The 12,250-nt window shown below is 33.4% G+C and overlaps 1 protein-coding gene across 2 annotated transcripts in view; it reads left to right on the top strand.

Annotated features, from left to right (window-relative positions):
* Positions 1 to 12,250, top strand: part of OTOA (otoancorin) — a 90,673-nt gene that overhangs the window by 60,244 nt on the left and 18,179 nt on the right. For both annotated transcript variants that reach the window (XM_031941922.1, XM_031941919.1), the window contains exons 26-28: positions 5,256 to 5,398; positions 8,851 to 8,987; positions 10,565 to 10,662. In XM_031941922.1, coding sequence (XP_031797782.1) covers positions 5,256 to 5,398; positions 8,851 to 8,987; positions 10,565 to 10,662 — 378 coding nt within the window. The remainder of the gene's footprint in view (positions 1 to 5,255; positions 5,399 to 8,850; positions 8,988 to 10,564; positions 10,663 to 12,250) is intronic.

Below are 12,250 nucleotides of genomic sequence, written 5' to 3'. Positions count from 1 at the left end.
ATATGTGCAATAACATATTGTCCTCTATGCAATGAAAAGGAAATACATTATCTCAGCTTGGATTAATTGATTTTAATTATCCAGGATTTAGCTTCTTTTTGTTCTTAGGATTTACATTATAATCAGTCAGTCAGTCTGTCTATCTCTCTCTCTCTTTCCATATATATATATATATATATATATATATATATACACAGATGTGAGTATGTAGATATTCATACACATATATGTGTACATGTATGGATCCTGTGTATATGGGTTTGATGATTCCATTATATTAATTGTAAAATGTAACTTTTTTATATTTATTTATATTTACATGTATTTGTGTATATATGTACACATATACACATATATTTGTGTGTTTATATATCTTACCATGTTTTTCTGAATTATTCATAATCTTTGCTTCTTATGGTACATTTTCTCAGGTTCTGATGCATTCACATATCACAATTTGTTTAGACATTCCATGGGCCCCTACTTTCCAGTTTTTGCTATCACAAAAAATACCACAATGAATATTTTAGATATTCATTATATATGCTTAGGACAAGAATCTCTGGGTCAAAAGATTTGTATATTTTAGCCATAAATTTAAAAAAAAATTTTAAAGCACAATTCCAAATTGTTTTTTATAAAAATAGATTAATTCTTAGCTCTACTGATGGCATATTTGTGCCTGTGTTTCATAGTTCTTTACACATTATTTTCATCTTTTACCTTTTCCATTTTACTGGATGTGAAGTTCACTTTAATTTGCATTTCTTTTATTGTTAATTGGGTGCAATCTTTTATAGGATCAATAGTTTGCATCTATCTTTTGAAAATTGTTTATATTCTTTGACTGTTTTTCTATTAGGAAATGGCTTTTGGTGTTGTGTTAATTTTCTATACATTGTGAATATGAGATTATCATATAGATTTGATGTGGAGATTTTCCTCCAATCATCAATTTCCTTTATCTTAGTTTCATTAATTTTGTTTAAACAAAATCTTTTCAATTTCATCTGCTTAGGTTATCTAATTTATCTCTTGCCCTATCATTTTCTACATTGTGTCACATTTATCATTATGTGTTATATGAAAAATCATATTAAAGATAAATACCTTGAGAGCAGGTATTTTTATTTTCTCCTTTGTATCCCAAATGGTTTGTACAAAGTAGTTGCTTGATAAATGTCTGTTTAAATGAATTGAATTGAAGCTACATTTTATTGCTTAAGTCTCATTAATTCCTTTTGACCCAAAGTCATAATGTTTAGACACCCATCCTTTTTCTATTTCCTTTCACTGCTTTAGCTCCTTCTGTCAGTCATTGTTTTTCTTTCATACCTCCCTAGCTGCACTGGCACCAATTCATTTAACCATTTATTTCAGTTTCTTGTCAGTCAATTTCTTGTCTACTGAAAATTAGCATTTATAAGGATCACATTCGAACTTAACACATACAAGATCCTTCTGTCCAGGACAAAAAGATTTTTCACAATTTGCATACAACTGGGGAAGACCCAAACATCCCAATATAATAAGGAAAAAAATAGAACAATAATGGTGTCAGCCAGGTGGTGCAGTGGATAGAGATACAGACCAGGAGTCCAGAAGAGCTGAGTTCAAATTCAGTCTCAGACACTTACTAGCTGTATGATCCTGGGCAAGTCACTCAATCCTATTTGCCTCAGTTTCCTCATCTGTAAAATGAGCTAGAGAAGAAAATGGCAAACCACTCCTGTATCTTTGCCAAGAAAACTCCATCTAGGGTCAGGAAGAGTCAGACATGACTAAAACCATCAAACAAAAGCAAGAAAAACTTTAAGGATAAGCAACTAAAGCTAAACTCTTCAAGGTTTACAGAGGGTTTACATTTATTATCTCATCAGACTTTCATAATAACCCTGTAGTTTAGGTGCTATTATTATACCATTTTGCAGAGGAGTGGGCAAATATCTGAGGCAAAATTCAAACCCAATCTAGCACTTTACCCATTATGCCAGTCTGAAATTAGAACAAACAGACTAATTGAGATGTTATGATTCCTCATGCAAAAGTGTCTATAAATTGTGTCAGTTGAAGATGGAGAGGGAGGATAAAGGAATATCAAAGTATACCAACACCTGTTCAGTGGAATTTATGTGACATAGACCCAGGCTTCTTAAACTTTTTCCACTTACAATCCTTTTTCTTTGGAGAAATTTTTACATGACCCCAGGTATAATAGGTATATAAAATAGTTATGCAAATCAAGCATTTACTGATAATAAATCATAATTTTGCAACCCCCACATTTAGTTATGAGATTCTGTATGAGTTCATGAACCACAATTTAAGAAGCGGGAATATAGATTCGTAATCTAACCTCCTTATGTTATAGATGAAAAAAACCAAAGCCCTGAGAAATAAAACGATTTATCCAACACAGCAACAGAACCAGGACTAAAATTTGAGTCTCCCAATCTTTCCTCTGATGTTTTCTATTCCTTATTAGTTTTAGGAAACGTTTAATGAATTTTGGAAGATAGTAGGAGTTAGTCACTTTTGATAGTAATGTGTACTATATGATTAATTTGGTTGCTTTGTTGTGCTTATTTAAGCTCTGCCAAAGCATTGGCTCAGTCTCCTAATGAGACAGTCAGCTTTATTCTATTCTACGGTCTCAGCCTGTATTTTCAATTTAATCACTCATTTTTCAGATGCACACTGTTGGGTATAAGAGAGATTGTGTGACAGAATGAGGAAATGATGGAAATGATCTCTGCTGCTTAATACTTGAGGCAGCAAGGTGTGCTATCTAGAGCAGTGTAGTCAAACTGAAATAGAAATAGGGCCACTAGGACATATATACATTAAGGATTTCTGTTGGTTGCTTATTGACTTAGAAAACCACGTATTAACATTATCTATGTTCTATTATATTTTTATTTATTTCATTAAATATTTACTAGGAATACTAGGAAATATTGCAGCCCCAGACACCTGTGCAGTAGGACACTAGGAATTTTTATGCCCAGAAGCAGTAGGATAAGACATACATTCAACTAGAAAGGCCAGCAAAGGAAAATGGGGGTGGAGTCTGCCATCTGATAGCTTTCTTTCTTTTTTTTCTTTTTAATTTTTTTAATTTTATTTTTATTTTTTATTATAACTTTTTATTTACAAGATATATGCATGGATAATATTTCATCATTGACAACTGCAAAATCTTTTGTTCCAACCTTTCCCCTCCTTCTCCCCACCCCCTCCCTCAGATGGCAAATTGACCAATACATGTTAAATATGTTAAAGTATAAATTAAATACCATATATGTATACATGTCCAAACAGTTATTTTGGACAGCCTCCTTTCTTAACTAATCATTCTGAATTCTAGTGCCAGCACTACCATCACTTGTCATTTTGATCTTGGGCAAATTTTCAACCTCTGTTTCTTTGTCTATAAAATGAAGAGGGTGTTCAGAGAGATTTTATTCCTTGCAATAGTAAATTCTGTGGTGATGTGACATTACTTAAATGCATGCTGTTATAGGAACTGTCAACTTTCCTGAAAGTGTATTAATGGCTACTTCAGCCAAAGAACCATTACAAGAAAGAAGTGATAAAAAAAAAAGTGCAGTTATGAACAGAGTGATGGAAATCTTATAATTATTAATTTCCCGGCCCTCAGTATTGCTTTGAAGGTGATATCATTAATTGCCTTGGAATCATTAGGAAAAGGCTGAGAAATCACACAAGGGAATATATTTTGATTTATCTCTCGTGCTGGGCTTCATTCTTATAGACATTAGTGTCAAGAACAATTTAATACTGCCTAGTAAGAAAATATTTTAACTTTGAAATGTATTGTTTGTATTCACTTTTAATTACAGGTATGCCTGATATTCTGGGAACCTGAATTATTAACAAGGAAATAATGGAGCTACACTATCAAGTCCTGTCTTAGGAGGTTAGGAATAGGAAGGGGAAGGATTTTTGTCAGCCCTTTTTGAATTCCATTCTAGGACAGACAGGGACATTGACGCCAAAATTATACAGTCTTTGTAAAAAGCAAATTGGACTCTTGGTAATTCATGTATGAAATGGTTAGGTGTCAATTCATGATTTTTAATTAATTAATTAGTGTTTTGATAGTATTTTTCTTAGTTGCAATAAAAAGACCAAGGCAGGGGTTTTTCTATTTATTATTTGTAGAAAATAGAAGGAATGCTTGATTTGCATTTCAACTCTGATCATGCTTAAGTCCATAAGAAAACATAATGGCAAATATGCTCAAAAATACAAGAGCAAAGAGGCTACAATGACTATAAATCTCTATTTTTTCAATTCAGTTTTGTTTTATTTTCAGCTCTAAATTCTCCCTCTCTTCCTTTCCCCTCTTATTGAGGAGATTAAGAAGAAAAGACAATAAAACCCACTACAAACATAAATGATCACAGAAAACAATTTGCCACATTAGCCAAAAAAAGAAAAAGGAGAGAAAAATATGCTTCAGTCTGTACTCTGAGTCCATCATCTCTCTCTGGAAGTGAATACCATGTTTTATCTTGAGCCTTTTGGATTTGTGGTTGGTCATTGTCTTGATCAGAATTACTAAGTCTTTTGAAGTTAATTATTTCTATACTATTGCTTTTACTGTGTACATTATGCCCTTGGTTCTGCTTACTTTGCTTTCCATAAATTCATATAAGTTTTCTCAAGTTTTTCCGAAGCCATCCCTTTCATCATTTCTTAGAGAACATTAAGATTTCATCACATTTATATAACATCACCTGTTCAGCCAGTCCCAGAAGGAAAAATCTATAACAGCTTTTTTGTGTGTGGTAGCAAGAATTGGAAACTGATGAAGTTGCTAATCCTGGCACTCTCTCTTTAGTTGTGATCTTAGGTAAACTGAGTAATCTTTATGGACCTTGGTTTCCTCATGTATAAAATAGGATTGAAGTGGATAATCTATGAAGTGTCTTCTATATATTAGGGAAGCTAGCTGGTGTAGTAAATAGAGCACCAGTGTTCAAATATGACTTCTGACACTTAACACATACTAGCTGTGTGACCCTGGGCAAGTCACTTAATCCTAATTGTCAATAAAATAAAATTACATATATTTAGTAGCTTTCATGATGATTCAAAATATAATAAACTTGTTTTCTCTTTTAAAAATAAGCTGAATAGTGTTCCTGGAACAAGTTCATTTTTCTGTCATTCTCCATTCATACATTAATGTATATTTTACTTTTTCTCTAATTTTTTTGTTGTTACAGGCTAGTGCTATTCTTCGAGGATTTCTGGAAGACTCAGGCCATCAAATACAGGAATTAAAGAGTTTTGATTTAGTAGGACTTGGTACAAATTTGTGTGCCATCAACATTAATGAAGTTCCTTTGATAAGTATCCCAGAATTTAGGTAAGAAATGATATAAATGAGGGTATCCTCAAGTGAATCAAGTCTTCCAGATGTCATTGAGTATAAAATTCTGTCTCTGAGGTTTATCAAAATTATCACCAATATTTAAATGAATGAATGAAAATGCATTTAAAAAAAATACTTATATTTGCCAGGTACCATTTTAAGCTGTGCAGGAAGAGATATTAAAATAGAGATAGTTTCTGCCACCAAAGAACTTGCATTCTAATAGGGAAAGATAGCATATAAAAAGAAGAGTTTTGGGGATAGAGTTTTGTTCTAGGAAGGAGAAAAAAGAGAAAGAAGGATATAAATTAGTGGCAGTGAGATAGCCTGGATGAATAGTCTATTTAATAGATTAAATGAATTAGTTTGTATACACACAGTATCGTTAATCAACTGGTTAGGCTCTAAGGAGCTCCAAAAATAACTGGATTAATTTTCACAAGGAGTGAGTTGTAGACTCTAGAAAGTATGTTAATGCTGGTCCCGATGGGAAAGAGCAGGCATATGGGTGAAATAATGGCCTAACCAACCAGCTTGATGAAATGTGAATCTGAGATCTACTTAATATTTTTCCTCTGCTGCAAAGTACATACTGATATATAAATTATATGCTTTTTAATTTTTTAAAAATTTATTAAAAACTTAACATAGAGCCTCACTACAAACAACTAAACTTACTTAGTGCTTTTTCATTTGGACTAATTCAGTGCACAAAGAATCATAACTATTTCAGGTACTTCCTTAAAGGCCCCATCATTCTTTGTTCCGTTCTTGAAGTTTGATTATAAAATAATATAACTGATTTTAAAAAATATTACATGAGACAACATAAACTGATGCTAAGTGGAGTAGAACCAAGGGAATACTGTATACAGCAAAAGCAACATTATGTCATGGTCAATTATGATGGACGTGGCTCTTTTCAACAATGAGGTGATTCAGACCAGTTCCAATAGACTTGTGATGGAGAGAGCGATCTGCACCCAGACAGAGGACTGTGGGAACTGAGTGTGAATCTCAACATAATATTTTCACCTTTATTGTTGTTTGCTTGCTTTTTTTTTTTCTTTCGCCTTTTTGAGCTGATTTTTCTTATGCAGCATGATAATCGTGAAAATATGTGTAGAAGAATTGTACATGTTTAACATATATTGGATTACTTGCTATCTAGGAGAGGTAGTTGGGGGAAAGGAAGGAAAAAATTTGGAATACAAGATTTTGTTCCACAACTTAAGAATTGGGATGAATATTGTGCTCTTCACAGTAATCACTTTGGAACACCACATACTTATTCTAATCCTTTGAAGAACATTCATTTAAATATGCCAATGAGCAATTTGTCATAGTAACATAACAATACAATCATGGTTATAGTAACTGTTCTTATATAACACTTTTTGTTTTAATTTATCTTTAGTTGTATTAATTTTTTTGTTTTTATACTAGTCATTTCCCAAAATATTCCTCCCCTTACTCTATATTTGAACCCTTCTGTTTAATAAGAAAAAGTTCAACAAAATCATTCACAAAGCAACTGAGTCTAACAATATACGATGCTTTCCATATCCATAGTTCTTCATCTCTCAACTGAGAAGAGGGAGTTATATTTCATTATTTATTCTCAAGATTCCGTGCCATATTTTTCGATTAATAGGTAGCACATTGTGACAAGTGGGCGGTGGACATTATTTTTATGAACTGTTCTTGGTTCAGCTATCTTCAGTTGTTTCCTGTCACCAAATAAATAAAACTCAAACTCTTTGGCCAGGCATTTGCGATCCTTCTCAATTTGTTTTTATCTAAACTATCTTTCTAGCCTTATCATATATTGTTGGCCTCCAAATAAGCTATGCTTTGGCCACATCAGAACTCTCTATCTCTCAAACAAATGTACTTTCTTACCTTCCCCCACCATTTCTCCTATTAAGCTTTCCCTGGTTTCTCTCTTCTCTCTCCCACAGTCATTAAAACCCTTTTCCTGCTCAGATCTCATCTGTGTATTTTTAATGCACTTAGGGTGAAATTGTGTATTTATGTTTGTAATCTGTATTTGTATCTTATCTCCCTCCCAGTCAACAAGATTCATGAAGATGGGAAGCATGTTTTATTTAAATTTTCTATTTCTCCTGGAGCCTAACACAATTCTTTTGTTGTTATTGAGTCATTTCAGTCATTTCCAATTATTGTGACCCCATTTGGGTTGGGTTTTTTTTTTTTTTGACAAACGTATTGAAAGGGATTTGCCATTTTCTTCTCCAACTCATTTTACAGATGAGGAAACTGAGGCAACTAGGGTTAAGTGATTTGCCCAGAGTCACACAGCTAATCAGTGGTTTACTGATTCCAGGCAAGGTACTCTACACATTGTGCTATGCAGCTGTCCATTGCACAGTTCTTATATACACCAAGTGCCTAATTGATATTTCTTGAATAAATGAAGAAAATAATCTATTCCCCCAATACTTTGGATTCTTAAACTGTATTTCTTTGAGAATTGCATATTTATAATTCCATGAAATTCATCAGTATAATAAATTCTCGAGAAGTAGCCTATAGAGACCTTGAAGCCAGGGAGTCCTTAGTTTAAGTCTTGCCTCTGATATATACTGTCTTTGGGATCCTGGATGAGTCACTTAAGCCCATGATGATGACCTCTGCAGCTCTCTAAGACTATAAATTGTAGAGGAACTTCCTACCTGTCTTGGTAGAGGGAGTCTCCTCACCTGGGAAGTTCCTATGCTGATGAACTCCAAGGGCCATTCCCTATCCCTAGTGAGATTCTTTTTTTTTTTTTTTTCACTTAATAGCATTTTATTAAATAGTAATTTTTAGGATTAAACATTATTAAGTCATTGTTCATTGAAATTAAATAATAATTAAATCACATAGTTATTTAATTGAAATCAATTCAAATATTATACTATTATTATTAAATAGTGTTTTTCCAATTACTTGTAAAGATAATTTTCAACATTCCTTAATGGAATTTGTTCTTTTTTCAGGAATGTGGTGAGGTAATTAGGGTTAAGTTACAGCTGGAAAGTGCTAAATATATGAGTTGCATTTGAACTCAGCTCCTCCTGACTTCAGGGCCAGCACTCTATCCACTGCCCCATCTAGCTGTCCCTCCATGTAGCTATATACTCTTCTATCTGGATTTATGTTTTGGTTTTTTTTTTTTTTATTTTTATCAAGAAATTTGTGAAAGTCTTATCGGTTCCAGACACATATCCCCTGGAATATTGTCTTTTCCCAATTGATAAAGAAAATTCAAAATCAAAGACATAAAATCATCACCTTGCTATTTCTGATTTCTTGATCAACTTCCCACTCTCAGCCTGAGTCAAGGAATGGAGTTTGGCTAAATCCATCTTCAGAAATGAGATCACATTTGAAATATTTTTCTGCAAGGTACACAACAATAACTATAACTTTTCTTTCCTTAGCACTGTTGCTGCTAGAATTGGTACTCTGTTCTGCAGTACTCCCATCCTGGGAGCATTCAAGAGGAAGGTGGAGGCTGTGTTTGGAGATCCTACAGAATGGAGCAGTTCAGTGATATGGGAGCTGGGCACCATTGCAGGTAATAGATGTTCTGATCCAAGCTTTGCCTTGCCATTTCTCCCTTCCATCCCATCCCAACGTAATAATTGGATATAAAAATAAAAATAGAATCTTATTATAGAACAGTTTGCTAGCCCACACACTAGCCTTCTTCACCTGTACTTTTTCTCTCTTAGACCAAGAAAATCTACTGTGTTTCAGATCCAAATTGGAGGTAAATGAATGAAATTAACTCCTATGCCCATAAACATTAGCTAGGTGGTACAGTGGATCTTCCAGCCTGGAGTTCAGGAGACCCGAGTTCAAATCTGACTTCAGACAATGATTAGTTGTGTGACCCTGGATACTTCATAACTTCAAAATACCTCCTCTGCTTTGGAAAAGGGAATTGATATCTCAAGAGTTTCTTATAGTTGTGAATTGTAGATCAAATCCTATGAATGTGTATATATATATATATATATATATATATATATATACACACACATATATATCACATGTGTATATGTATATCTTTTTTTATATATACATAGATATTTGTGTATTTATTCTAATGTATTTTCATTTTCTAATTCTAATATTATTATTCAGTTCTTTTTTGTGTCTGACTCTTCGCAACTCCATTTTGAGGTTTTCTTTTTTTTTTCTTTTTTTTTTTTAATGAAATAATTGGGATTAAATACCTTGTCCAGGGATATACAATTAGGAAGTATTAAGTGTTTGAAGCAGACTTGAACTCTGGTTGTCCTGACTCCAAGGCTGGTGCTCTATCCACTGCACCATCTAGTGGCCCTGATTTGGGGATTTTCTTGGCAAAGACACTGGAGTAGTTTGCCATTTCCTTCTCCAGCTTGTTTTACAGATGAAGAAAATGAGGCAAGCAGAGTTAAATGATTTTCTCAGGATGATACAGCTATTAAGTGTTTGAGGCTGGATTTGAACTCAGAAGAATGAGTATTCTTGACTCCAGACCTGGTACTCTATCCAATCACCTTCCTACCATTTTATTACTAACTATAATATATATTAGAACAATATTAACAATAGGTGACATTTATATGGTATCTACTGTTCTAAGCAATGTTCTAAGTGCTTTACAAATATTATTGTATTTGATTTTCACAACAAATATGAGAGGTTGGTGCTATAATTGTCCCCATTTTACAGAGGAGGAAATTGAGGCAACCAAAGGTTCAGTAACTTGCACAGAGTCACACAGCTAATTACTATCTGAGGCTGAAGTTGAACTAAATTTGAACGCACTTGTGTGTGTTTGTGTAAATATTTTGTGATCTAATGTGGAAAACCACATTATTTTAATCATTAGTATATTAATAAGCATGTGGCTTCTTGCATGTGACATAAGCAGTACATTAGTGAAATGACTGAGGTTTACAATGTGTTCTTTTTTTTTTTTGATGAATTATTGCAAAGAATTGTTTTCCTAGTGTAATGTTTTTCTAGTGCAATATTTAAGAATCTTTTAAGGAATGATTATTGTGTGGGAAAATTAGATCTCTAGGTTGCACTGCACTTTGAAAAAAAAAAAACTAGGTGTTCATGAGGGAATAAACAACCTAATTTTTTTTTCCCTAGCTGGATTAACAAAGGAAGAATTAAGGATGCTTAATAAGGATTTAATGCCTTATTTCCAGCCATCAGCCATAAAATGCATTCCTGAGAAGATCTTCAAAGTAAGTAGTAAAGAACAAATATGTGCTAATTTTTCTTCATACAAGAGAGTGATGAGGAATAGGATCCTAAGTAATAAGGAATCTACATTATTGTGTGAATTCTCCTAATAGAGTCCCATGATATCATCCTCATCATCTTGAGTTATGAATTTGTTTTTAAAGCAACTGTCCTGTTTCTTTTGTGTGTGTATGTGTGTGTGTGTGTGTGTGTGTGTGTGTGTGTGTGTAAGAGAGACAGACAGACAGACAAAGACAGAGAGAGAGAGATAAACTGTTAGTATAGGAATGCTATTGTGGGTAGAGTATTGGATTTAGGATCTAGAGCTGGAAGAGACCTTGGAGATCATTTGATCCAATTCTTTTATTTTAAAGATGAGGAAAAAGAAAGAAAAGTTAAATTACTTGCCCATACTTATATAGGTAGTAAATGGCAAAGTCACAATTCAAGTTTAGGTCAAAAGCACAATTTCATTGTTTGATAGTCATCTCCACTATCTCATGCAGTCTCATTGCCCTCCAACAAGATTGTCTACTAGTCCTGCACAACTCCTTTGAACAAATTCTCATTATGTTATATCACTGGGCATTGTCATTTTCACTCTTAACCATTAGTCTTAAAAAGTAGAAGGATGGGTCAGCAGAAGCAAGAAACACTTTTTGGAATTGCCTATGTGCAAAATATTGTACAAGATTTTGAGATATATACAAAGAAAAAAAAAGCATCATGGTATTGTCCCTCAAAGAGCTTATAATCTATTGGGAGTGAGCAGAGAAGAAAAGTACAAAAATAACTCTAGTATAGAATTCAATATGTTCAGTATAATAGAATGGCACAAAATGTTCTAAGAAAAATCATATTTTGATGCTTTGATGGACATATGTTTTCATCATTAAGGGTTCTCCCTTCTCTGATATGGATCATAAACTCTCCAGGCCTCTTTTGGTCTATATCCTATCTTAACTCCCCCATAAAGAATCTCCTTTAAATGTTAAAAACTTTCCTCTCGGTCTTTTTAATATTTTACAGTCACCACAGCAATATTCAGATCACTTCCTTATCTCCCAATTCTCAATTCACCACATTTTCTGGGCAAAGGTGTGTCTATGATATCCCCTACCACGTTTTGTACCCAAACCATCATTGGGAATATGCTGCAGGCTACCTACACTTAACATGTATCATTCTGTTGCTTTTGGGTCAATTCTAACTTAATCTTCTAAGATCATAGTGTCCCATAATTTGTAGCTATAACATATTTGAGAGAATGTCATTGTTAAAAATATGATTTTTTTTATATCAGGGCACAATTTGGTTAAAGCATTACACAGTTCCCCCCAAAAATTCAGCTAATTTTTTTCTTTCACTTTAGTTCTGGGCCCAATCCTTGTTTAGCTCTAGCGCTTATACAAGACACAAGTACTAATGACCTATCCTGCCCAACTGAATGTCATAATCTGAACAATATCCATGCATAATCAACTCTTTTTTTGTGCTTCACATATTTTCTGTGTGAATGTCTGGGCCAACTTTCAAATAGTCATGGATTTTGTTCAGATGATTCTATGATACTTTAGGACTCTATGCAAG

The sequence above is a fragment of the Sarcophilus harrisii genome, chromosome 1 (genome assembly GCF_902635505.1).
Source record: "Sarcophilus harrisii chromosome 1, mSarHar1.11, whole genome shotgun sequence".
NCBI classification, from domain to species: Eukaryota; Metazoa; Chordata; class Mammalia; order Dasyuromorphia; family Dasyuridae; genus Sarcophilus; species Sarcophilus harrisii.
The sequence above is the reverse complement of the archived record's forward strand: the minus strand, read 5'-3'. Positions and strand labels throughout refer to the sequence as shown.